General features: G+C 38.6%; 2 protein-coding genes across 5 annotated transcripts in view; both read right to left on the bottom strand.

The window, feature by feature from the left end:
• Positions 1-11,527, bottom strand: part of stat1a (signal transducer and activator of transcription 1a) — an 11,566-nt gene extending 39 nt beyond the window's left edge. Inside the window, exons 1-25 of one of the 4 annotated variants that reach the window (XM_055026186.1) lie at positions 11,411-11,527; positions 10,448-10,578; positions 9,836-9,980; positions 9,659-9,754; positions 8,696-8,782; positions 8,537-8,612; positions 8,185-8,276; positions 7,947-8,098; positions 6,983-7,141; positions 6,748-6,840; positions 6,603-6,662; positions 6,508-6,528; positions 6,106-6,196; positions 5,729-5,770; positions 5,004-5,102; positions 4,834-4,932; positions 4,621-4,756; positions 4,082-4,137; positions 3,893-3,987; positions 3,664-3,803; positions 3,354-3,542; positions 3,201-3,276; positions 2,762-2,858; positions 2,135-2,176; positions 1-1,168 (exon numbers count right to left, since the gene is read on the bottom strand). The exon at positions 1-1,168 is cut by the window's left edge and continues 39 nt beyond it. In XM_055026186.1, coding sequence (XP_054882161.1) covers positions 1,139-1,168; positions 2,135-2,176; positions 2,762-2,858; positions 3,201-3,276; positions 3,354-3,542; positions 3,664-3,803; positions 3,893-3,987; positions 4,082-4,137; positions 4,621-4,756; positions 4,834-4,932; positions 5,004-5,102; positions 5,729-5,770; positions 6,106-6,196; positions 6,508-6,528; positions 6,603-6,662; positions 6,748-6,840; positions 6,983-7,141; positions 7,947-8,098; positions 8,185-8,276; positions 8,537-8,612; positions 8,696-8,782; positions 9,659-9,754; positions 9,836-9,980; positions 10,448-10,575 — 2,301 coding nt within the window. In that variant the 5' untranslated portion in view covers positions 10,576-10,578; positions 11,411-11,527 and the 3' untranslated portion in view covers positions 1-1,138. The remainder of the gene's footprint in view (positions 1,169-2,134; positions 2,177-2,761; positions 2,859-3,200; positions 3,277-3,353; positions 3,543-3,663; positions 3,804-3,892; positions 3,988-4,081; positions 4,138-4,620; positions 4,757-4,833; positions 4,933-5,003; positions 5,103-5,728; positions 5,771-6,105; positions 6,197-6,507; positions 6,529-6,602; positions 6,663-6,747; positions 6,841-6,982; positions 7,142-7,946; positions 8,099-8,184; positions 8,277-8,536; positions 8,613-8,695; positions 8,783-9,658; positions 9,755-9,835; positions 9,981-10,447; positions 10,579-11,410) is intronic. The other 3 variants (XM_055026185.1, XM_055026187.1, XM_055026188.1) reach the window with 3 other exon arrangements.
• Positions 11,528-12,492: 965 nt separating this feature from the next.
• On the bottom strand, positions 12,493-23,416 carry LOC129356611 (growth/differentiation factor 8-like). The gene is made up of 6 exons (XM_055026184.1): positions 21,863-23,416; positions 21,454-21,494; positions 20,898-21,369; positions 18,116-20,078; positions 16,969-17,339; positions 12,493-15,805 (listed from the first exon to the last, which is right to left on the bottom strand). The coding sequence occupies exons 4-6, from the start codon at positions 18,444-18,446 to the stop codon at positions 15,425-15,427; spliced, it is 1,083 nt and encodes a 360-aa protein (XP_054882159.1). The 5' UTR covers positions 18,447-20,078; positions 20,898-21,369; positions 21,454-21,494; positions 21,863-23,416; the 3' UTR covers positions 12,493-15,424.
• Positions 23,417-27,500: the final 4,084 nt, after the last annotated feature.

The raw sequence follows: 27,500 nt of genomic DNA, 5'->3' as shown, positions 1-27,500 counted from the left end.
GAAATACTTTCTCTGGGCCTCCAACTCAGAGGGAACAATTAAAGCCCGACAAGCCGAGCAGAGTCACATTGATACAAACAGGAGAGTTTTCAGAGTCTTCAGCAGTGATGAAGGTAAGTTAGACTAATTAAAGCAGAGCTCTGCAGCCTGCAGCTCATTAGGACTAAAGATCACAAACTCAAGTTTAACAAAGAAAACATACAAATTTAACCATTTTACACTTTTTAGTGAAAATTACTTTTTCTTTTTCACAACAAAATGACTTTAAAAGTGTTTAAGTAACAAAATGTGATAAAAATCAAAATCACATTTTGAGTATTTTTCACTTTAAACTTTTTCTACAATATTAAAAATAAAAAATGCAAATCAAATAATTCAGTTACTATTTAAATGAATCAATTAATAATTGGAGATTTTTATTTTTTTACATAATTGAGTCAAAACCTGCAGTTTAATAAGTTCTGGATAGAAAATAATTACAAACAAGATTTTATTTGATCTTAAATGTAAAATTATAGATTTTTTATCTGAATGGTTGTTTTTTAAAGAAAATTAACACTTGAATAAATACTGAAGTTATTGATTCACTGATTACCAAATTAGCTGACTATTATTTTAATAATTGATTATTTATCATTTTATTTAGATTTATTTTTCCTGATATTAAAATAAAAACCATGTGCAAATATAAACATCCTATATAAAAAAATGTAGCACAAATTCCTCAAAAATCTTTTTGAGGACGTTTTGTGTTTCTCTTTTTAATAAAAACCTTAAAGTAAAAATAAAATATTTCCTCTAACAGTTAAAACAGATAAAATGAAGTAAATATTTTAAAATGTCATTTTGTGGCTCTGGACCCGTTTTATTTACCTGGAAAAGCAAAAAATGTCTCTGGATTGGAAAAGCTGCAGAGAGCTGGACTAAACAAAGCCCACCATGACGAGGACGCGGAGCGCAAACGGGCCGAACAGAACCACCAGGAGCGACGAAGAAACAGAACCAGGATCAGGATCAAGACCAGGACCAGAACCAGGACCAGGATTAGAATCAGGATCAGAACCAGGGCCAGAACCAGGACCAGGATCAGAACCAGGTCCAGAACCAGGAGGGACAGGAAAACAGCGGCAGATCATCTTCAGTTCTCATCCTGAAACTCTGAACTCATCTGTGGAGAAAACAAGAACTAATTAATTCATCTGAAACAGAACCGGTTCAGTTCAAAACCGTTCATGTTCTCAATCTCTGAGCCACCAGGGGGCGCCAGAGCTGCAAGTTCAGCTTCATCTCAGGAACATTAAATGGCCTCTTTATCAGTCGTTATCTCAGTTTTATTACATCTTTTATACGTTTAATATTAGAGCCACGCTAAGATAAAATTACAAGAATAAAGTCACAATAAAACATGAATAAAGTCTTAGGATAATTTGTTGTGACAAAGTTGAACATTATATTATAATACGAGTTATTTTTGCTCATTTTAAACTGTTAAGACATAAAATATTAGCCAAAATGACTCAGAGATTAAGGCAAAATAATAATAAAAAAGTCGTACTATTATGAGAATAAAGTCATAATCTGAGAACTTTATTCTCTTCTGTTTTTGTTTATTTGTATTTTGTCTTAGTATGGCCCTAATACTCTGTCATACTTGAAAAATTCAAACCTTGGATATAAATAATACTTTGGTTAATGTTAGTCGCTGCTGAGGGAACAACTGGAAAAACTGATAAGCTGCCAATAATTACCGTAAAACCAGAATTAGATCTACAACCAATTTTTACTTCACTACAAGTAAAAATTGTTGAAGTATTTCTACTCTAACTTCAGTTCAACCTTTGGTTCCTGTTCCCATTTGAATGTTTAATAATTAATTATTTCCAATTATTTTCCACCAAATTTCTGCAAAAGCAGCAAATTTGACCAATAAATTGATACATTTGTGGAGGTAAAGCAGTTCAGGTTGTTTACTGTCCTCTGATTGGTCAGCTGCTAACCAATCCAGTGGATTTATTGATGGGTTCACCGTCCAAACCAAAGGTTGCTCAATCTGTGGTTCAGTTGCCAAGAAGAGGACGAAGCTTAAAGACTTTGGGTCGGCCATGCAGGGCTGCAACATGCAGCGACACTTTACCTGAGGGACAAAGTCCTCCAGGTCCATCTGCAGTGTCTGTGTCTGCAGACACAGGAGACGGACAGATTCAGAGCAGGACGGGGGGAAAGGTCAAAGGGCATCGCTAGAGCAACAGTCAGTGTCAGCACATGACTCGTAGCATCAGCTAATTTGTGCTGAAATAAATATTTAGAGGGAAGGTTTTTGTGTTTTTATCCATGACTGAAGTCATGAAAATAGTCAATGATTTAAAGAGAAAAACAAGAAATAAAGATCTAAACGGTTTAAATGCATTTTGCATTAAAAAGCTAACAGGACTATTTATGCTAACAGTTTTAAATGGAAAACTGACTGTGTTGAAAACCAGCAGTAGTTTATTGGCTGGCCAGTTTTGAAAGTTTATTCTGTCACTTTATCTTCTCTAATTTTTCTACAAACACCTTTACTGTTTCTTTTTCAATAAAGTAATTATAAAAGATGAATTTAAATCTTCTATATTTGCATAGATGTGAATGTTTTGAACGCTACACAACTTCTGCCAGCAGGAGGCGCCTCTGCACCATCACTGCTCCCACATCGTTTCACAGATCATCAGATCCGTTTTGGGCAGAGCGGAGGTCACATGTCCATTCGATGCTGAGGACTCACCACAGCGTCGATGTCTCTGGGGCTGACGTATCGCTCCAGCGCCTTGTAGTCGTCAGGAGACATGGGCATCATGTTGTCCTGCAGTCTGGACGGGTGTCTGACCAAAACAAGGCCTTTAGTCCAATTTAATCAGACTCAAAACATCATTTTAGAAAACTGTCAAAAAGGAACATTTTTGCTTCTAAATCACTAAGAGAAATGACATTTTTTCCAAATAATGAAGCAAATTTATTTTTAAATGTCACAATGAGCAGCTCTATGGTAAATGAAAGAAAAAGGGATGAAACAGGAAACATGCAGAAAAGTTTCTGTTTGTAAAGTAAAAATGCTACAAAATAAAAATGTTTGTTTTAAATGATTCTTTTGAGACATTCAGGTGTTGAAAACTTCTTATTAAAACTTCTTTGTGCTAAAACATGCGTTGTGTTTCTGATCTTACACTTCAGAGACGGAGATGAGCTCCGTCTTCATGTAGCCTCGGCTCTCCTGGACGTCCATGTCCATCGGCTCTGGAGCTGCAACAGAACCAGAACTTTATCCAGTCCGATCGGGCCGTTAGACGCGGTGGGATGAATCGGCGCGCGGCTCTCACTCTCTGAGGGTTTGGGGTAGTACTTCCCGAAGGCCTTGTCCTTGGGGACGTCGGGGTAGAGGAAGCGCAGCGGGTTCTCCGGGATGTTCTCCACGGCCATCACCTTGTAGGTGCGGATGATGTCGGGCAGCGACACGGCGGACAGCTCCTTCTTGGTGTACGGCTCCACCGAGTGATAGACGGGCTTATCTGGAAACAGGTTTCAGAAAGAAAAACAAACGTAATCAGAACTAATCTGGAAGAGCTGCAGCTTCTGCTCCAATGGGAGCCCAGCACAGTCCTTTCACAATAAAAGCCTGGGCTGCGTTACCGTGGACGTCGTGCTCGATCCAGGTGAAGGTGATGGCGCCCTCCTTGCTGCTCTCGCTGAACCTCAGCAGGAACGTCCCGGGACATTTGTTGCTCAGCAGCGCCTTCTCCCTCTCCTTGCTGATGAAGCCCATGATGCATCTGCACACAGGACAACACTGTAACCATGGAAACACTGCAGCCGCGGCGGCAGCAGCGGCGGCGAGTCCGGCGGCGGCGGCGGCGCTTACCCGTCGTTCCACAGCGACAGCAGGTGTCTCTTGATCAGGTCCAGGATTCCTTCGATCCACAGCCAGAAGGGGAACGATTTCTCATTGGCGCTTTGCTGCAGAGACGACAAACACATGAACCAGATTCACCCGACGACGACCCCGACCCCGACGACGACCCTGACCCCGACCCCGACCCCGGAGGCTCACCTTGCAGAACTTGGTCCAGGGGATCGTCCCGTCTGGATTCCTCTGAGCTTTTGCTCCTGTCAACAAAATCAATCATGTTACACATCAAAACCAGAAACACATAAAAATATCAAGCAGATTCAGAAGAAAAGGTGAAAAAAAATGAGATAAAGAAAATGAAATGAGAATAAACCCAAGATAAAATCACAAAACTAGAGAAAAAATAATTAGAAATGAGAATAAAACTGAGACAGAAGCAGAACAAAGCTGAGATGAAACAAGAAGAAAAAAACACAAAACCAAATATATTCAACGGTTTCTAGACAAAATATCTGATTACACTTAAAATAACTTTTCATCAACATGCAGCAGATTAATGGAAATAAATAATTTCTTAACATCAATGAAAACATTTTTTACATCAATGTTAAGAAGTTATTGACTAGTAAATTAGTTTCATCTTCTTTTAAGTGTAATTAGATATTTGGACAGAAAGACAGGCGTGTTTTGACAGTGTCCTGTGTGATGGTTCTGGTTCATGTTGCGGTTCTGGTTCTGACCCAGCAGCTTGTCGGCCAGCATGTTGAGCTGCTCCTGGTTCAGGCCTCTCTTGGTGACGGAGGAGAACTGCCAACTCAGCACCTCGGACAGCTGGGACCACTTGGCGGACGGCGGCGACAGGAAGAACTTGAGGTTCTGTTGGACAGAGCGGATAGTTACGAGTCGGGTCGGCACCGAGGAGGAGGAGGAGGAGGAGGAAGAACGGGCCTCACTTTGGGTTCTGTGGTCAGCATGTTGTACCAGAGGATGGAGGCCCAGCCGCTGGGCAGCTGGCAGACGTTGGAGATGACGACGAGGGGCAGAGCCATGGCCTGAAACACACACAGGGGTCAGTTCTACCGGGCCGACCCGGTACTGGAGGCCGGCTCCGGGTCCCGCTCACCTCCACCTTGATGTGGAGTCCTGGAGAACCGGACTGGTTCAGGTGCAGCTCCGACTCGAAGCTGAGCGAGTGAAGCTCCTCGGTGACGATCAGCGGACCCTGAGGGACACCGCAGGAAACGGTCAGAGAGAACCGAGCCGGACCAGAACCCACCGAGCCGGACCGGAACCCACCGAGCCGGACTGGAACCCACCGAGCCGGACCAGAACCCACTGACCCGGTGGGGTCAGGAGGTTCATATCTGAGTTTAAATTAAAGCGACTGAATCATCGCAGGTCAAGTCACTTTTATTCCTGAAGCTTCTCCTGATGCTGGGTTTATGAGGGTTTCAGTCCAGATTTATTCTTTGAAAAATAACATTTAGAGAACTGCAACTATTGATTTAGTTATTGATTACTCTATTGATTATTCCTCCAACAGAAGAAACATTTCACCAACATCCTGCACACTTTTCATTTTAGTCGTTTTTATTAGAAATACACTAAAAGATCAAACAAATACTTCAAATCCTTTTTTAGATAAGAAAACATTTAATTGTTTAAAATCCAATAATTTCATCTTCTGCTAAAAATATATTAAATGCAAAATGTTTATTTTTGTACAGTTTTGTCTGAATAACTGCTCTGAGTGTGTTGTTCTTTCAGAAAACAGTTTTTAAAAATGAATTACTAAATTAGTTGATTAATATTTCATTGAATTATTGATTTATTGATTTGACCTCTCACCTCGTTGGTTCTGTTCCCGGCCAGTTTTTGCTCCTTCAGTTGCTGCACAAATTAAAAATGTTACATTTCAGGTTAAAAACATTTTTCACAACAATAACAGTCTAAATATGATCTTTTTAAGTTTTATTTTATAAAAATCAAACTTTAATCAGTGAAACGGTTAGTGTAATATCCAACATGACCACTGGGGGGCGACATGTTTCTGCAGCTTCACTTACATTTGATTGTTTCTTTACCTTCTTGTTTGTATTTAGGTTACATAAGCTTTATAATTTCCACCTTCAGTCTCATTTGTGTCAATAGAAATAATTAAAAATGTAATTTTCATTAAATGTAAAGCGTCTTCATAAAGCAGACGTTGTGGTTCTGCTCCTCACCAGGTGCCTGAACTCGGCCGCCAGGCTGCCGTTGGACTCCTCCATGTTCATCACCTTGGTGTTCGTTCCCAGGATGTTGAACTTACGGAACCTGGAAACAGACCACATGCGTCGTTTGATTTTGGAGATGTTGACCTTTGACCTCTGGAAACATTTATTGACTTGTCTGATCTATAAAAATGCAACAGTGCTGATAGAATATCATGAAAAATGATTTCAAATCTCATTTTCCACCTTTAAACTGATCAATTTTCTGCACAATTTAGAAAAACACATTAGAGAAGTTTTTAGCAGAAACAACCTGGTTGCATTAAATGAAGTTTCTTTGTCTTAAATCAGTTTTTTGAGTTTTATCAGACGCTAAAGCTGACCCAGCAGGATGCGGTAAAGTTTCAGACCTACCCTTTCTTCTCGGTGACGTCCCTGTGGGAAACAAAACGCAGAGTTATTGTCGCAGACGGAAGCGGTTTGAACTCGTCCACATGAGCTGGGCTTACTTATCGAACACGGCTTTGACTTTGAGCTGGTAGTTGAACTCATGAAGCTTCACCAGGAACCTGAACACAGACAGGAAGTTAAAAGCTCCAGTGAAAACATTAAAGCTGGAGGTGGAAGAAGAAGTGACTTCCTGCTGAGTTTTACCGGAGCTTCACGGTGAACTGGACGCCTGTCTTCAGCACCAGCGGTCTCTGTGGGTGTGTGGGCATGCAGGGCTGCCGCTCTACCACCAGAGAGCTGCAAACACAAGCAGACGCCATGTTGGCCTGGCGGCGGCAGCAGCTGCGGCGGCATTAGCTGCGGCGGCAGCAGCTGTGGCGGCGGCTGCGGCGTCTGGAGCCGTACAGCTGCAGCTCCAGACAACAGGTCGCAGTCGTACCTGGACAGCAGGTTCTTCAGCAGCTCCAGAGCGCGGTTCTCCAGGTGGCTCTTCTTCTGGGAGATGGGGTCGTTTTCGTACGTGAACTTCTGCTCCAGCTCCAGCATCTTGTTCAGGTGCTGCCGCACCTGCTGCAGCGACTCGGCGACGGCGGTGAACCTGCAGCAGCAGAAACGCTCAATCAGACAGAAACAGACGGAGGAAACGCTTTTCAGCTCCTGAAGTAAAAAAAAAAAAAAATCACTCCAAATGAAGATGGAAGATTAATTTGTAGAAAATGTTGGAAATTCAAAACGTAAAAATTACATAAACCTTTTCTGTTTAAACTCATTAATTTTCAGGTGTTTTTAAGATAAAATTACATCAATATTTTCATAATTAAACAAAAATTGTCAAAGTTTAGCTCTTATTTGTATTATACATTTGTGATTTCTGATTTAGAAAAGAGCAAAAAAGAAAAAAATGTCTTTTTTTTTCTTTTTTGCTCGTATGAAATAAGCAGCAATTGGAAATGAGAGTCACCTTTAAAAACAAGTAAATAAGTAAATTTAAAAAATGAAATAAGGAAATAAGGTCTGGTATCAGAAAAAAAATTCTAATCTTGTATAAAAAGAAAACAGAAATCTGAAAATGAAATCTGGTACGAGAGAAATAATAATTGGAAAATTAAGACTTAAAAAAACAACAACAAATACATAAAAAAATTACATAAGATCTGGGATGAAAAAAGTAACAGTAAGAAATCAGATTTTCTATAAAAAAATAAAAAATATATATTATGACCTAAATAAAATTTAAAGACCTGGTATGATAAAATCAGTAATTGTAAATCAGATTAAATATAAAAACTAAATGTCTTTATTAATTACATTAAACTAAATGTCTTTATTAATTACATTAAACTAAATGTCTATTAATTACATTAAACTAAATGTTGCAGATCATATTGGTGTCGCTGTCTCACCAGTTCTGCAGCTGGTCCACGCAGGCGTTGGGCGGGCCGCCGATGCAGGCGATCTGCTGCCGCTGCTTCCACTCCGGCAGCTCCTCGTTGATCAGGTCTTGGATCAAACTCTGGGTGAGGTTCAGCAGCTCGCTCAGGAAGGACACCACGTCCTGCCACACAAAACGCACCGTGAGTCTGCTGGCCTCCACAGGAAGCGCTGCAGAGCGCGGCGCCGCGTGGCGGCGGCGACTCTCACGTGGCGTTTCTGCTTCAGCTCGATGCACATCCTGGCCGTGTTGAACTTCTCCTTCTCCAGCTCCTTCGCCGTCATGCCGTTCAGCTCGTTCTCTGCAGGAGGGAAACTCGCATCATGTTACACACAAAGGGACACAAACGCAGCAACACAGTTTGAGTAAATATACGCAAACCTTGACCTGCTGCGAAAACGTGCAACAAATGTAACAAAAACAGCTTTAACTGGACCATAAATTGTCCCAGGAGTCACAGCAATAAATAATTATGTTGACTTGAGTCTGAAAGATCAATAATCTTTCCACTATATTGATACTCTATTTATCAACAGCTGGAGCAGAACCCGGCCTGCTTACGGTTCTTCAGCGTGTTCATCTTGAAGTCGTACTCGTCCTGCAGATCCTCCAGGTTCTTCAGCATCTGATCCAAGAACTGGAGAAAAACTGGACCTTTAATGAGGTTTAAACAGAAACCCGACAGGATGGATGAGCTGCTTTAATCTGAGTTTATCAAACCTGAACTTTGTCTTTCAGCTCCTTCACTTTGTTGTCCAGCTTCTGCTTCTCCACCACCATGGCAGAAACGGTTCCTTCTCCTTCCTGCTGCGGAAACAGCATCAGGTTTTTACCATGTGGAAAAATAACTGGAAACTTAGCGCCATATTCACAGGAAGCCAGTTTATGAAAGGGGAGAATAATTGTCTGTCTGTTTAATCAGAAACACAGAAGAAGAAGAAGCTAGCAGCTAGCTGCAGCTAGCCATGTCTGCAAATCATAAACATTTAAATCAGTGGAAGGAGATTTATAATATTCAGGAGTTTATGGAATGAAACAATTAATCAGATTAATCAATTATCTAAATAATTATGAACTTATTTAGTAGTTGATTCAAAGTTATTTGCTTTATACAGACTATAAAATTTTTTATTTGCTGAAAGAAACCCAGTCAAAGCAGAAATTAAGGAATAATTGTACATAAAATATAAACATTTTGTATTTTGCATGTAAAACCATTTTTGCCGGTAAATCTATTTTAACCAAAAGTCCTCAATTATTGTAGTTTTTGCTACTCCTGATTAACATTTTGTTAAATTAAATCAACTTTTGTTATCCAGTTATTAATTTGTTAATAGATAAAAATAGTTAAAACATCAGTATTGATGTCAAATGAAGCAGAAAAGACCTTTTAATGTCTTCATTTAACTGTAGCTGAATCCTTTTTGGACAATAAAATCTTTTTCTTATTTAGAAAAATCTATGGAATTATTTTTATTCTTTACATTTCTTTGTGAATTGTGTAAATGACCTTTAATGGTTAAATGAAAAATCTGCAGAAAACACAATGTTTTTAAAATCAGAATAATTGATCACTATAATAATTCTCAGCTGCAGCACTATTTTATTTAGTCACAAAATGATTAATTAACGTTTGAATAAATTTGGTTAAAATGGAAAAACAATATATTTGCAGGTTTTTACCTCGGCTTCTTTTGCACAGGCCAAGATCTTCTGCTCCTCCTTCAGGTTCCTGGAGATGATCATCGCCATGGTAACAGGGTCCTCCTGGAAGCGATCCTGCAGACAGACGATGGCGGCCGGTCAGAGCGCGTTAACCTCTGACCCCAGGGCGGTGGCGCTGGCGGCGGCGGATCTGACCTGCAGGTTCCTCTTGATCTTGCGGAAGTTGTGCTGCTGCAGGAAGTTGCTCTCCAGAGCGAAGCGGCTGTGCTGGTCGTCCAGCTGCGCCAGCAGGTCGTGGAAGCGGATGGTGGCCAGCGAGTCCTGCACCGCCACCGTATCCCTGGCAACAAACAGGAAGAAACAACATGAAGGCTTCGCTTCAGACGGGAAGAACGTCGGAGCAGCTCTTTTTCAAACTACCGCTCTTTCCTTTCCTTTTTCATCCTTAACTCAGTTGTTGTCATGCGTAACCATAGCAACAGGGTGTTGAAAAATTGTATTTTCTCTCACATTTGTTGCAAAATCATTCAGTTTCACTTTGGGATCAATAAGGTTTCAGGGTTTGTTCATGTTTCTCTCAGGAAAATCCAAACACTTTTCAAGATAAATTTTCAAACTTTTCCAGTAACAAACCTTGGAGATAAAAACATTAAAATAAACTAAAAGCACAATAATGTCTTAATATTAGAGTTGGGTAGTAATGTTTCAGAGAAAATGTACTTTTAGGAGTATTTTAGGTGATGTTTTCATGAAGTGTCGCTGTCGTTACGTGAATTAACTGGCACTGAAGCAGAATGGGCTTCTTACCAGTCGATGCTCTCGATCCACCTGCTCAGGTACTGCCGGATGTCCATGGGGAAGGAGTCATCGTACAGCTGGTCCACCTGCTCCAGGTACTTACTGTCCAGCATCTGCAGCTGGCACCACTGCGCCATCTGCTGGCCACAAGCAGCAGCTGCATCAGGACTCACTTCAATTTAATTAGAAGAAAAACTGGAAACTATTTAATATGTCATCAATTAATGAATTTTAGGGGCTTAAACTGTAGGTAAAGTGAACAAATAGATATTTCTGATGTATATTTTAGTATTGGAATCAGACTGCCAGGATAATAACGAGCATTTATCTGCATTTCTTTTCAATCAAAGCTTCTGATGCTGATGAAATCTCACCAGACCTGATTGTTTTTGGCCCCAGAGGGAGACAAAATTAGGAAATCAGAAAATTCCTCCTTGATATGATTTTATCAGAAACTGAAAGCTAAAGGAACCTGATGTAAGCAGCTAAAGAAGATGCTGTTTCACTGCGATCGGTGGCCAAGAGGCCAAAAACACTGAAAAATACAATAAAAACTAAATCACGCTTTCTCAAATACCCAGCTGCATTTTAAACAAGAAATAAAAGCACTGCGCAACAATCCTTGAAGAAATTTTGGTTCAGTTTTTCAGTTCAGGTTGTGTAAAAACAGCGGAACATCCCTTTAAAGCTAACCAGATGTATTGACTGTCCTGCATGTTAGCTAGCAGCAGCTGTTCAGGTGATGCTACATATTAGCATATTAAACATTAATAACACCGACTACATAGCAAAGCACTTCTCTTGCCATATTGTATCCATAAAGGCCATTATACCCGACATTTTTTATTTTTCCAAACTTTACTAGAGCTACAAACTTCAGCAACTAGCTTAGCCGAGTGTTTTGTGATGCTAATAAAAACAAGTGCATCATTAAACGCTTCCATGGTTATTCAGACAGGACAATAAACTTACTTTTAGGTCTGTGGAAGGTTATTATCTCGCCGTGAAAACAGGTTTTGTTTTCTGAAAGCTTGTTCTGTTACAAGAACGGCAGGTGAGTCCTCCTGTCAGCTTCTCGTCCCCTTTCCTTTGACGAAACCTAGCTAATAGTTCTCAGCCAATTACAACGAAGAACCGACTTAGAGGCTCCCGCCTACTTCCTGGTCTTAGCCAATCGGAAAAAGAAAAAGTGGCTGTTCCGCCAATCATCACATATATGCACAATAACAATATATTAACACCAACCTTTGACTCTCGAGTTTCATTTTGTGGAGTTTAGCTCACGTTTAGGATTAATCCTATACTTTTACGTATTTTAGATAAATCAGATTGCATTTGAAATAAATTCTCAACCGTCAGGTGAAAAACAATTCGTATTTTAGGGGGAGTAAGTCGGTTGAGAGAACAGCCTGGGGAAATCACGTGTTTTCAGAGAAAGAAGGTAAAACTGCGTCAATTGCGAAACTGAAACTTAAGGAGAAAATAAAGGGGAGTTTGTCCCAAACTAAAGACAAACCAAAACACCACTGCTCGAATTCTGAATAAAAAATTTAGTGACTTTTGTCAAAATAATTTATTTTTCCTAAATATAAAACTTAAATCTATGTGGAAAAAAGTTATTGTTATAAATATTTTGCTTTCAAATGACATGAAGTGATTTCAGTTCACTTTTTCTAAACATTCAGACAGAAATACAGTGGGTGGTTTAAGCTAAAGCATACGTGTTAGAGTGGCCTAGTCAAAGTCCAGACGCATGCATGTAGATTGCAAGACCTGAACATTGACTGAGATAGAACTATTTTTGCAACGCATGGATGGAAATACCAGTTTTTAATTATGCAAAGCTACCAGAAACATACCTCAAAATATTTGCAGGTGATGCAAATATTTTGCATCACCCGATTCTAAATATCAACTTTATAAGCAAATTCACACCAAAGTGTTCATATTTTTATTTGGAAAATATGGAAGAATCAATAAGAAAACACACACAAAAAAGTTGTGACACAAAAAGGAAAAATTTTAGTGACAAGAAGTTATGATGGGAATCAACATGATTAAAGGTTATTTTATTATTTATCAATTTATCTCCAGAAACTGGTTTGAAATGCTAAGTTTGATAGAAAAGAGATGAAGTGCAGATGTAAGAGAAATGTAAAACTTATTAAATATTTTAAAATCCTAAATTGGAAACAAAGAAAATGTTAAACTTTATAAAAGGATGTAATTTTTAGAACCAAACCTGTTTAAAGTGATCAGAGATGAGAATCTGAGTGAGTTTCAGCAGAACAAAGTCTTTTCGGGTCAGAAACCCCCATGAAGACACCAACAGTCAGGACATCTGCTCTGGGAATTAAACTGGGATTGCGCCTCCAACTGGGATCCCAGTTTCCGCTCCGACGCTGATCCATGTTTAGACCTCGGAAAATACGGATTAAATGTTTCAGGTTGACTCAAAACATCAACATTTCATATTTCTTCCAGACTAAAACCTCAAGCTGGGCTGCAGTTCTCTTGATCCACCACTAGATGCTGCTGTGCTACATTGACGCAGCTCACTTCTCTACAGAACAAAAATGATTCACAGCGTTAGAACAAATGAGAATTTCCACCTTTAGGCCAAATACTTGTAGTTTTGTGTGCAAATATAGGAATATTATTTTATTCACCTCTGATGATCTTCTGAACAAATCTCAGCGAGAAAAGAGCAAACAGACAAAAGGTGGCGTGTCATTCGGTTCATGTTTTCAAAATAAGGAGGACTTCCTGCAGGGTTTGCTCTGGTCAAGGCTCAAATCAGGACAGGCAGCAGCAGGAAGCCTCGTTTCAGACACCAAATCTATTCAAGGTCCAAACTTCTGCAGTCACACAAAACTAAAACTGCAGGATTTGTGGTGAAAATATTGAGGATAAATATATACATTTAACAGGAATTTGGCATAAAAAATCCTGCAAGTTAATTTTTCAGTTTATTACAAGTGCAAACTCAGATATGATGAACTCACAATAAGGTGCAACACATGAGATAAACTCAATTTTTCATATTTATATATAGTGAGCAGCACAAACGTTAGAATAAAATCTTCTATTTGAATAAAAACAAACCCTTTTCCTCCACAACATGATGAACAATTAATGCTCATCTGTGGAAATAATACTGAGAAAATCAAGTCATATTTAATTATCAAACAAAAACTGTTTCCCCTCATATTTAATGTTCAGTATTTAAATTTTTCCTCACGAACATTAAAAATATATGCAGAAAATCTGCAATATATAAAAATAAAATTTAGGAAGGTGAAACACCAACATTTAATGTTATTGGTTGGTATTTGTAAACCAGCCAATCCAGGAGTTTCACTTACTTTACTTTGTGCTGATTGGCTGAAGCACAAAGTAAAGTGCTTCAGCCACTTTACTTTGTAATAAAAACATCAGCTTCTGCAGTAGCATAACAGTTTTCACTGCATATTCAGGAATGTTTGCTGTCTGCACTACTAACATCCTTAGATCTACATGTTTTCAGAGAGTTCCTCTGGAATCTGCTAATTATAAATCTGCAAATATGTTTATTTTGTAGATAATTGTATATGGGAAAAAATTAAAAGAAAATTGATGCCAAATAATCTCAGGAATTTGCTTGCTTCCTCTTGAAAAAATGTAAGCTTGAAAACTTTCTATTTTTATATATTTACACATACAATTTGTGACTTTTTTTCTTACAAACTTTTAACTTTTGAAACTCCTAAATTTCAAAAGTTTTTCTGCCAAATTTCTGAGATTAATCTAGCAGATCGTTGGATCCAAACTGGTGATTCCTACAGGTTTTCTTCCAGAGCCCAGGTAAAGACGGAGTCCCAGATCCATGTTCCGACTTCAGAACAAAACAATAAAGCATTGTTGGACCCGACTGGCCCAAACCAGAACTACAGTTGATAAAGTGATTTGGCCGGGTACATTCACAACTTGTCAGTGAGAATTTACATTCTGCTTGGTGCTTTAACAACATTCAGTTTGGTGCCTAAAAGTCTCCTGAGTCTCTTAGTTTGGTCTCATAACGGTCAAAATATTTAACATGTATTTAATATTTAATAACTCAAAGTCTTAGAATTTATTTCCACTCTGTTTATAGTCCTATTTATGACAGCATATCGGGGCCACTGTAGATACAAAAAATAAATTCTGCCAACAAATTTCTGAACTCAAATAGTCAAAAATTTGCAAGAAAAAAAAATCAAGTTAATCTCAGAAATGTTCTGAAAAACGTCCGAAGATTTCTAAACTCTGAAAGTTTAAAATTTACGAGGACAGACTCAGAAATGTGTAAGTTAATCTCAGAAAAAAATGGTCAAGAAAAAATCTGAAAATTACTTGTATCCAAAATTTGGAAAAAAAACAAAACCAAAAACATTTAAATTTGAGATTAATCTCCTTAATACTCTTGACAAATTCTGAGCACCAAAAGAAAGAAAATCTTACAAGAAAAAATTTTGGGATTAATTTAAAAAATGTTCCAGAGAAAACATGAACATTTCTGAGATCCAGAAGAACATAATATTTTACTTTTGAAAGCATGAAAATGTCCAACATTTGAAAACGGTAAATTTCTGAGAATAATTTCAAATCAAATTTATTTGACATTCATTATAAATCATTTTTATTTGACTTTTAGAACTCCTGGATCTCATTCATGTCTTTTTTTCCCTGAGATCTCAGAATTTCTCAGTTTGTCTTGCAAATGTTTCAGTTTTGGAGCTCAGAGGTTAACAAGAGATTCATCTAAACGTTTCTGAGTTTTTGGCAGAAACATATTTATTTTTTTCTAGCTATAATGACCCTGACTAGCCGTGTTATTTGATTGAATCTACTGCGTTTTGTTTGGGAAACGGTTTCTGGCCGCCGTCAGGATGACGCCGTTCCTTCAGATCCTTCGTTCATGAACAGGTTCTGCAGGATTTTGTTTTCTCAGTAAATGAACCTTCGTCTCTATGAGCAGCCACAGTTGTCCACCACCATGGACGGGATCTTCCCGTAGATGATCTGCTCCTTGCGGTTAAAGTACAGCATGTTTATGGGCGACATCTTGGTGGGTGTGCAGCAGGGCCCTGCGGAGCCCCGCGGGTTGGCCTTGTTCACCAGGTGTGCGTGCGGATACTGCTGCAGGTGGAGGAACTCGCACTCCCCTGAGCAGTAGTTGGCACGATAACGTTTGGGGGCGATGATCCAGTCCCAGCCGAACTCCTCGAAGTCGACGGTGAGCGGGTAGCGGCAGCAGCGGGTCTCTGAGGATTCCTCGTCGCAGTCCAGGCCGGAGTCTCGCCGGGAACGCTTGGAGCTGTCCAGAATCTTCACTTCGATGAACGGTTGCTGGAAGGAAAACAAACATTTAGACGAAATGCAGGAAATGACAACAGTTTGGACATTTGTAAAAAACACTAAAGAAATCAGAAGCTGGATGTCAGACTTTGGAAGGACAGATGCTGAGTTTCCATGACAAATGTGAGCAAAACTGAAGTAAGAACTGACATTTCTGAGCTTCAAAAGTTTAAAATTTACATAAAAGAACCTTAGAAATGTTGAGATTAATGTCTCAAATCTGCCAGAAAAACTTGGAAAATTCTGAGATCCAAAAGATGGAAAACTACCAAAAATAATTCAGAAATGTTGAGATTAATTTCAGATATAGAAAAAACCTGGACGTTTCTGAGATCCAAATATAAAAAAAAAAAATCAACTTGTGGATCTCAAAACATTTCCAAAAGTTAAGTTTTCCTTAGAAATGTGAGCAAAACTTTGTCAACTAATATAGAAAAACACAATTTAGAAATTGGTGAGTTTCAAATAAACAATTAAAAATCACATATTAATGTGATCTGTTAACTATGTTTTCATTAACTTATTTTTGTTTAGCAAAAACAGGAAACTTCAAACCAGCTGCATTGCACAAACACAAAACCTTAATACACATTGTCTGATTTCTTAGGCTAATATTTTATTGTGCTCGAAATAAGACAAAATAACTTACAAGTAACTTGTCAGCAGGATATCGGGGCTTGTTTTATGAAATAATGTTGATGAAAAAGGAATAGATCCACTTGCTGATAATTTCACTTGTAAAAAGGAAAAAATATCTCATTATAATTGAAATAATCTGAAAGTGGAGCTTTTCCTTTTTCATCAATATTAAGGATCAATATTATCTTAAAACAAGCTCCTGTATCTTCCTGAAAAGTTACTTGCAAGTTAGTTTTGAATTATTTCAAGCATATTAATATATCTGCACTAAAAACTAGACCAAAAATACTCGGTAAGATTTTATTGAACTAAAATCTGCCACTTGAGGAGTTTTGGGATAAACAGATTCAAATTCAAAGTGTTTATTCAGTTTGCTGCTCTTATGGAGCTGTTTCTCAACAAATGGACTTTATTTGAGTCTGTATCCTCCAGCTAACAATTAATGGATTTCTAAATCAGTTGATTGTTTCATTAATGATCAGTACTGAGACGTAAAGGACAGCTGGTCGTCTCACCAGTCCCTCCTCTCCAGGCTCGGCCGATGTGACGGCCAGGTCTTCTCCCCTGCTGCTGAAGGCGTTGATGTCCAGGCCGTAGCTGCTCTCCGGCTGCCGCAGCCAGGCCTGCAGCAGGGACTTGATGTCGATGCTCTGCCAGGAGCTGGCTCCGGCCTCCGTGTCCACCTTCAGGGAGCGGACACGGACCCGCGTGCCGTTTCCCTCCCTGGCCGGCCGGAGGCGCGACACCTGCAGGAAGACGGTGGTGACGGAGAGCGCCGGCCGCAGGTGAACCCACAGCTGGGCGCTCAGGATGTTCTTAGGCTGGATCTTCGGACTGAGGCTGAAGCGGCAGCAGGAGGAAAGCTGCCCTGCAGGGACGGGATTGGCTGGAAGAGAGAGACAGAACCATGGGAGAGGAAACAAAAACTACTCAAGTAAGAGCAGAAAGTATCTGCATTTGATTACATCATCAGATGGACCAAAATATACATGCAAGTGGAAATATTGGTGTTTTTAGACCAAATCGAAACAATGATTAAATCTGAATTATTTTCCAAATCAATTTGTTTCAGTATAAGAAATGAAACCTGGACAGTAACTAGTAACATTTACTTCAGTAACCGTTTTTAAAAACGTACTTTAAGGACTATTTTCACTGCGCAGTACTTTTTACATTTACTTGAGTAATTTCATGATTAAATATTTCTTTTCTTACTGGAGTAAAATTTTGGGATTTTCTACTTTTTGAATGAAAAGCAATAATTGTTTAAATTCACCAGACACACCTGCAGATTTGATTAAACTTTTATTAGTTTAATACGAAAAGAAAATTATTTTGGAAACAATTTGTTTTGCCTAATTGTGTTATTTTTGTTATTTATGCAATTTTTTGTCATTTTTGTCCCCAAAAATACCAAAATTCCCACTTAATTTCTCTTTTGTTTCGAGATCATTTAAAGTGTGAAATAATTGATAATTTGATCAGTTTCTCAACACTTGAGTAAATGTTTCACTAAATACTTTCTTACTCAAGTTTATTTTACTTGAGTAAAAACATGCAGCAGTGCTGCTGCCCGTCTCTTATCAAACTTTTCACCGTTTCTGCTCTTTAACCATCTTTACAAACAGGATTAACACACAGACTTCGTTTGTCCCCACTTACGCTTCGTGGCCATGGTGATGATGGTCTGGGTCGTGGCGTGCTCCTCGTCCTCCGCCCGCGGGTCGTACTGGTCCAGCAGCTGCGTCAGCGGCGGCGCCTTGGGGATGAGCTGGCGGATCACGTCCCGGCTGATGTTGGGCGCCTGCTCCAGCCGCAGGATGCTGAGGATCTGCGAGCGGATGCTGTGGAGCCGCAGCTGCTTGCTGTGCTCCCGGAAGTCGCAGGCCGAGCATTGCTCCAAGCTCTCCGCCAGCAGCTTGGAGGTCCGGTTCATCTCCATGGCGCGGCCCGCAGACAGGACGGCGGCGGCGAGGGAGAGGAAGAGGAGCATCCTGCAGAGAGGAAGGACAGAGTGACTCTGGATTGAGGCTGGACTCGGGACTTTATGATTGGCTGCCAAAGGACTTTTTTTCCCTCTTTTTAAAGATTTTTAAAGAGGCAGAAGGAGTTTTAAAATATTCAGTGATGGGATTTTAAAATATAGAGTAGAATCATTTGCAGAGGTGGGCAGAGTAAGAGCAGCACGACTTTAAAATGTTTTTAATCAAGTGAAAATAAAAAGACACCTTCAAGAAATTACTCAAAAAAAGCATTTGGTAAAATGTTTACTGATCAAACTATCAATCATTTAATATTTAAAAATTACATCACCAGATGGACCAAAATATAAAAAAGAAAGTTTAAGATTTTAAGGATGAAAATGACAATAATTCATACAAGTAAGAAAATCAGGCAGAAATATTTCCATATCAGTTTCTTTCAATTAAAAAAAACTTATAAAACTTTTACAAAAACTGCAGGTGTGTTTCTGCATCCGGTGAACTTTTGATTAAAACATGTTTTTAATTCAGTGGGTAGAAAATCCTGAACTCTCACTCATGTAGGAGCAGAAATAATTCATATTAAAATTACTCAATTAAAAGTAAAAACTACAGCTCAACAAAAATCCTCCTAAAAGTTTTTTTTTTTTCTAAAAAAGTTACTCTAGTAAATGCAACTCATTACTATCACACCCACCGATTATCAACAGGAACCACTGCAAGCGTCTGCAGAACAGAAACGTTTCCAAAAACGTTTATTGGAAGAAAAATGGAGCAGAAATCTTTTTGGAGTCACATTTCAGCTCTCCTGCGCCACCTGCTGGTTCAACCTGTCACTGCAGGTTAACGTTTCTTCAGAAATCCTTTATGCACCTTTTATTCTAACTTTATTGTCTTAAAGTTCCAAAATGTCTTCTTTGTTTTGAAGGTTGGTATCTTGAGACTTTTTTTGTGCTCTCCTAGTAAGGAAGTACCCATTGCATCCTGGGAAGTGTAGTAGAAATGCAAAAATCAGAGTTGAGCAAAACATTTTTTGCTTTTAGAGTAAAATAAATCTGACTCATAGAAATCTGTCCTGACATGAAAGTGGCATGCAAACATGCCCCAAATATCTACATATTAAATGTTACATTTATTCTGGTTAAAAATGTTTTTCTCAGACGTTTCATTCAAACCTGACAGGCCGTTCAATAACTGGCTGAGGGGAGGAGCCGCGTTACGCCCAAACGTCACTGAGATAAAACATTCCCAACTGGAGGCGCAGCTGCAGCCGCAGGGCAACAACGTAAAAAAAAAACAAACACAACTATTATTGTTTTAAAGTAAAATGAACCCAAGTCTCTCTATGTTTAATTTTTAAAATCCTGAAGTTCTGATGAACATCTGCTATTAATTCAAGTTTAATTACCGACATCATGTTTGTAACAAAAAAACCAAAAAACTTCATATCTGGATTTAAACAAAGATGTTTCAGTTTATTTCATAAAACCAAAAGCAGGATGCATTTTCTTTACGTTTTATAAAAGCTGCTGGAATACAAAATAAAACTGAATAATTCCAGTTAGAATGGGTTTAATGTAAAACATTCTGGGAAGATTTAGCATTTCCTGATTTTTCTTCTTCTTTGGTTGGAGCAGATCAGCCTGTAAGATAAACAAAACAATGTTAGTTTTCCATTTCTCATATTTGTGTTGTTTCCATGTCAGGCTGAACAGAAGTAGTTTTTCTTGATTCATTACGCATCATGATGCGTAATGACGTTTGAATGTCGCATCCTGATTGGCTCATGAAGTTCAAAGACAAAACACTTTACAACAGGAGGGACTCCATTCAGCTTAATTGGAATCCATGTTTACAAAAAAACTAACCCAAAAGCCTTTTTGCTGTTGAATTATTTAATAAACAGACATTTATTTATCTTTTTTCCTCTTTTATTCAGGATTTTGAACCATCAGATTGGAGCAAACAGCTTTTCAATGTTTCAGGAAGCTGATCATTTGTGCAGCTTCTTTAGAAATGTGGTTTGTGGATACTGACATTAGTGTTAGCAACATGTTTAGCATTGAGATGCTACTTTAAGCATGAAAAGCTTCGCTGATAGGCTAACTCCTGGTAGCACATTAACAGTCTTATCCTGTTCCCCATCAGACCAGTTTTTGAAGTAAATTAGCCACCAGAAGCCAGAAGAAGCAGATTTGTTGCTCATTGCTGTTGAAAGCGGTTTCCACTTGTGCGTTAGATTTAGGAGCGTACCAGAAACACAAATATGAAAGTTCTGGCTTGGGACTTTTGCATATATAAAAAAAAAACAATCAAGTGTGAATATCAATGTATTAAATTATTAAAAAGTAAAACGTCCTGGCTCTGAGGAAGAAAGGGCAAAGAAAACAAAGTTTCAAAGTTTTGTAGTTAAGAGAGCAAAGCTGGCTGAAAACCCCCCAAAACATCAAAAAATGAATCACCTGTTTTAATTCCTCTACCAGCGTCCACCTCGTCCACGTCCACGACCATGGCCGTGCCCGTGTCCATGTCCGTGTCCGTGTCCGTGTCCGTGTTCATGGCCGTGCTTGCGGTCGCCGCTGCCGCTTCGCTTCCTTTCGCGACTGCCGCTTCGCTTGCCGCTACGTCTCTCAGGACTGTGTGTGTCCTTGTCATGGTCCCGGTCACAACCCCGGTCATCGTGTCTGTCCCGGTCCCGGTCATCGTGTCTGTCCCGGTCCCGGTCATCGTGTCTGTCCCGGTCCCGGTCATTGTCATTGTTAAAAGCAAGATCCAGATCTAAGTCAGACATTCCCCTTCCCTTGTCCCCATGATCTCTGTTGTCTCCTCCACGGCGGCCATCTTGTCCATGGTCTGAACCATGACCTCCATCACCTCCATGAGAGGAATTGTCCCCCGGTTGGGGGCCCAGGTCATAGCCTGAAGGGTGCTGATCTGAGAATGCATCAGTAGAAAGTCAATTTTTTTAATTAAAAAATATATACATCCTAAAAAAGTACAGGAATGAGTTTTATTTACCAGAGGTGCCACTGAACATGTCTGTCTCTGGTGCAGATGATCTGTTGATAAAAGAAAACAAGGCGTTGGCTTCTGGTGTTACAGTAAAACCAGTTCAACAAGAACCAGGATAATTCTAGGCTTCAGATGTTAGTGTGCAGCTCCAACATGACATCTTAGACAAAGCATCAAAATGTAAAACTTAAATGTTCCAGCTTAAGAATTAAACATGTTTTTCATTCATATATTCAAGCTTAACCAAGAGCTTTGCTTCCATGTGGAGCAAAAGTTATGAATTTTTCAATCAAAGAAAACAACCAACATGCCTGGCTTTAGCTATGCTGGTGCAGAATGAGCTAAATTCATTCATCCAACATGTTTATCTAAAACACAATGAGAAACTGTCCAGGGAGTCAGGGAGAGTACTTACGATGTGAACAGCCGCCGACGGCCCTGCCTTCTGTCACTGGAGAGACGATGCGCCCAAAAGTAGTGCGCACTTTCTGGTAAGACTGGATTTTTGTTCCGGTGAGTCATTACTGGCTGTTGAAGGAGGAAGATCTTCCAATGGGAAACATACATGTGAAAAAAGAATGAACTCAAACATGTTGCATTAACTCCATCTGCAGCTAAACCAAATAACTTTCTTGATAAAATGCATACAGAAACGTGCATCGGGGGGAGATTCAAAAATCTCTGTAAACAGGAAGGCAGACTGCAGTAACAATCAGAAAACATAAAGGAATATATGAACCAATCAGCTCACTGACAGGAAATCAGGAAATTACACCGATTTTTCATTCACCTTCAGGGAACAGAGTGAAAAAATCCCGTTAATTTTGTTAATTCATCACTGAAACCAAATAAATCTACAGATATGTCAAGCTGGCTAAATTACTACACTGTACAAAAGAAAAAGAAAAAGGAAGTCTTAATGTACAGTTAAATAGGGAAGCTGTGGTTGCTAAAATTTCACTGCATTTATGTGGGAAAATTTGTATCAACACTATATTTATATCCTTCATATTCTATTTTTCTAATAATTTTAATATAAAATCATTTCCCACAATCTTAACAGATAAATGAACCCTACTGCTTCACTATGAAACACTTTAAGGTCACAAATTAACCATATTTAAAATGATCTCTGCCTAGCCAATTTGTTAGCATCCAATAGCAAGCTAGTTATTTTGTGTTGTTTAAATCTGCACATAAAGAGTTAATATTTCTAGAATTATGAGTAAACAGTAGTTTCATTTCACAAACTATTGAAGCTAACTAAGCAAAAAGTCTAAACTGTAAACTGAAGTAGCTGCATCTGCCAAAAAGGTCAGTGATTCAAGGCTAACTAGTCTTACTGCTTTTATTATTGAAGACTAGTTAACTTTATTTACAATTTAAGGAATATGACTAGTTCTGTACAGATGCAAACTATTTAGCAGGCTCTGGCTGACAGCAAGGTTTTTTGAATAAATACACAAATAGCATGCCATAAATAGATGCAATAAGCTCAATTTCTTCTCTTGCTTTCTGTTCAACTGCAGCTAAACTGCGCAGCCTGTATGAATCGGCCCATAAAGACTTAAAGAGGAGACCTGCAGAACTAGATTATCGCTCCGATCAGCCCAGAGACGGCTCTCTTCTCTTGTTATGTTGCCATTACCTGAGATAAGCTGATCAAATTCACAGAAACCAGAGACACCTGAGGACATATGTCACCTATGTTCTGTTTTTGGCTCATCAGAAAAACACTGGTTTAATAATTACATTTTGAAATATAGAACAAACATTTGAGATTTTTAGGACCCCTTTTTTTTTTTTTTTTGACTTTTCAGATTTATTTGAAAGAAATCAAATTGATCAGACTTACATGTTATAACTTACACTTCACTTTTATGTTGGTCTGTGATGCAAAATACAAATATAATACAGCTCTGGAAAAAATTCAGAGATCACTTAAAATGATCAGTTTCTCTGATTTTTTTTTTTTTTTGTTGCCTTCTCTTCTTTTTTTATTAATATTTTTTATTTTATTTAGAAAGACAAGTTTCAATCATATACAATAATTATAGCATTACCCATTAGAGGTCGTACATGTGGTGAAAGCATGGAATCCAGGTGGTTTTGTTCATATTGCCTTTCTGGTATTTTTTAACAGTTTTTGTTGTAAACGGTAATAAATTTGAACAAAATTGTACACACACACACAAAAAAAAATAAAATAAAAAAAAAATAATAATAATAATAAAAAATAAAAAATAACTAAAAATTGGGAATCGCACCACTTCAAGCAATAGAAGATCTCAAGAATATCGAAGGGTAGTACACATAATTCACAAGAACAATCAAGTGAAGTCTGATCTGACTGGTTTTACATACTCAGTCCATTTGGTCCAGGTCTTATAAAATTTACCTTTTTCAAGTTGAAGGGAGAAAGAAATCCTTTCCATAACATAAATCCGATAAACTATTTCAATCCATTCATCCACAGTAGGTGGGTCCGGTTTCAGCCATTTCCTGGTGATGGATTTCTTAGTGGCTGCCAGTAGGACAGCCAGCAGCTTTTTGTCTGAATTGGTCCAATTGTCCAACCGCAAGTTGCCCAGATACATCGTTTCACATTTAAATGGAATGTTTACATTAAATATGTTTTCAATGTGTTTATGGAGCTCTTCCCAATATGGTCTTATTACCTGGCAGTCCCAAAAAATATGGAAGTGATGGGCAGCATTAAGCCCACAGAGTCTCCAGCAGGCGTCCCCATTGCTTTGATATCTTCTCTGAATGGGTGTAACAAAAAATCGTGTAATGTTTTTCCAGCAAAACTCCCGCCATGTATTTGATCCGGTCGAGACCCATTGCTATTGACATATTCCCTCCCAGTCCTCTTGTGAGACTGTTGTCTTCATTTCTTTCTCCCATTTCCTCTTTATGTATTCTGGATTCCCCTGTTTAGATAGCTGTATAACTTTATATAATTTGGAGATGATTCTGCTTTCTGACCCAGGTTTAATTAGTGATAGGAATACACCCATGAAACTGGAATCACTTTCTCTCAACCCCTCTTTAAAATTTGTATTAAAATAATGTCTCACCTGCAGGTACCTAAAGAAATCATCTTTTCCCAATCCGTGATCCTTCTGTAAGGTTTCAAAACTCTGAAATTTTTCTTTGTGGGAAAATGAATAGTATGTAGTTAGTCCTGTTAAGGTCCATAGTTTGAATCTGTTATCAGTTCTGTTTGGTGCAAAATCCGAGTCATAGGCACACCATCTCATAATTTTAGATATGTCTCCGATTCTGCAGATTTTAACCAATTCCTGCCAGGACTTCAGGAAGCTGCCTCTTATGAAGTCTTCTGGTATCTGCTGTTCTTCCTGTAATTTATAATCACTAAGTAGGGCTGTTATTGGGATTCCTTTTATCGTGGTGCCTTCTATTTCCTTCCATGCTGCAGTGTATGCAGGTGAGCACAAACAGACTAAAGGTCTCAGTTGGGCTGCATGATAATATTCCCGTAGGCAGGGAAGGCCCATTCCACCCTTTTCCTTTTTTAACTGCAGAGTTCTAAACTTAATTCTGGCCTTTTTACCCTGCCATAGATACCTCGCTATTAATCGATCCCATTCTAAAAATTGTTTAGGTGGGATTCTGACAGGTAAACATTGAAATAAATACAGCAACTGTGGGAGGATATTCATCCTGATGGATTCTATCCGGGAGCTTAAACTTAAAAAGGGAATAACATTCCATCTATGTAGATCTGATTTTATTTTCAAACTTAGTGGCCCATAATTTATATCAATAGTTTTGAGACTCCAAATACTTGATAGATTCAGCCCCCCAGTTCCAGTTGTACTTTGTTTTAATAGAAGACGGTGGATCATAATTAAATGTTAATACTTGAGTTTTATTTATATTAATTTTGTAGCCAGAAATCAAACTAAACTCTTCAAGTAACTTCATCAGTTTGGGGATTGTCTGTATTATACTCATCAATAAATCGTCTGCGAATAAAGATAGTTACTGTTCTGTCATTATGACCCCCTTTATATCTGACCTTTGCCTGATCAGAGAAAGGTCAGATATTTGCCTTGTTTATTGACTCATGGTCTCAATAAACAAGGCAAAGAGGAGCAGCGACGCTCAACATCCCTGTCTGGTTCCTCTTTCCAAAGTGAATGAATTGGTCAAATCTCCATTAATTTTAATTCTAGCCGTTGGATTAGTATATAATGATTTAAATGTGTCAATTATCGCTGCATGAAATCCAAATTTTGCGAGTACCTTGTATAAAAAGGCCCACCTCACTGAGTTGAATGCTTTCTCAGCATCTAAACTTAATATCAGTGTCTCTAGTTTTTGCTGAGTTACTTCTCTCATAATGTGTTTTCCTAATGTTGTCTAACAAAGCCAGTCTGGTCTTTATGTATTAAATGTGGTAGTATAACTTCTATTCTTTTGGATAATAAGAGTTTATAATCATTATTTAGCAGACTTACCTCTTTGGGTCTGACTGAGATTATTGCCTCTCACCATGAATCGTTTTATTTATAGGACCTAGTTGAACGTTTTCTGTAATGTTGGAATTAGCTGATCTTGCATAATTTTATACCATTCTGTGGTAAATCCATCTGTCCCTGCAGACTTTCCCTTTTTAGTTCTCTTGATTGCTGATTGAATTTCCTCTTTTGTAATTTTAGATATTAATTTATTATTTTGTTCATCAATGATCTTTGAAGATTAATCATTTTCAGGAAGGCATTGATCTACTCGTCTGTGGTTGGGAATATAATGTTTTATAATATTTTTGAAAGCCGTTTTTGATTCTCTCCGGATTAGTTTCTATTTCCTTTGTTACATTATTTCTTATTTTATGTATCGTTCTGCAGGCCTGTTGTTTTCTTAACCTATAAGATAAAAGTTTCAGGGATTTCCCACCTGTCTCATAATATCCTGTTTTGTGAAAATAATCTTATTTGTATTTCCTGAGTATTAATTTCTTCTGTTTCTTTTTATAACCCTAACCCGCCACCACGCTCCATCATAATCAAGTTCCTGAGCTTTAAAACTAAAGAGATGATTCTCCACAAACCCTGGCAGAGGAAGGGCTTTACAAGGAAATCACATAAACCTGGATAACGATTATCCGCCTCTCATACTGAAGAGACGAAGGGAATACGCAGAAATCCACAAAGTATTGAAGGAACATAACATCCACTTCCAGAACCTCTTCCCCGCGAGGCTATGCATTAGATACCAGGACGGATCCAAAACCTACAATACAGTGAAGGAATCAGGTGAGTTGGCAGAACTGTGTAGTTGGGTCTCATAAAACCTCACGGTCCATACATGGGACACTGAAGATCAGATGAAGCAGGTTTTGTAGAATATCCTGTTGTTTTCAGATTCTGGGGTAAAAACATCCTGGTCCTCCTTCCCCCTCCAGGGGAGGCATAGTGTCTTCCTCCTCAGTCTTCGGGCCGTAGGGATAATGGTCATCAATGTCCAAAAAAAAGTCTTTCCTCAGTGAGGCTGATGGTTGGTAAGGAGGAAGAGCTGGATAGCGTCTAGTGATGCCAGGTGGACCTGTTGGTGCCGCTGGAAGCAAGCTCATCGCAGCAGGTTGACATGTTGGGAAGAGAGAAAAACAATCATTACTTTTCTTATCTTGTTCAGCTGATTTCTCATGTTTCTTTTCCTTTCTTCAGCTTTCTGAACCATCTGAAATGTTGTGTGTTTTGTTTTGTTTTTTATTCCTGTTTCCAGACTCTGAGTGTATCTGTGTGTGCTTGCATTATTTGTAAATGATTGAGTGAGATTTTTTTTTTTTTTCTCAGCAGCTGTTGTTTCTGTAGCAGTAAATTACTATCAAAAACTTGGGTTCAAATAACCCATGAATAGGAAATCCAAATTTATGCCATTGTGACAAATACTGAACACATAATTCCCCATTCTCTAATTGTAATTCTGCAAACCTCCTACAATTTAAAACGTTTATTTGAAACGTTGACTTCAATCCTCAGTCTAAATTAATAGACCTACAGAAATCAGTCTAAATTAATAGA

Source organism: Poeciliopsis prolifica, unplaced genomic scaffold, assembly GCF_027474105.1.
Source record: "Poeciliopsis prolifica strain line A6 unplaced genomic scaffold, Auburn_PproV2 SCAFFOLD181, whole genome shotgun sequence".
Taxonomy (NCBI): Eukaryota; Metazoa; Chordata; class Actinopteri; order Cyprinodontiformes; family Poeciliidae; genus Poeciliopsis; species Poeciliopsis prolifica.
Note: the sequence above shows the minus strand (reverse complement) of the source record. Positions and strands in the feature narration are given on the sequence as shown.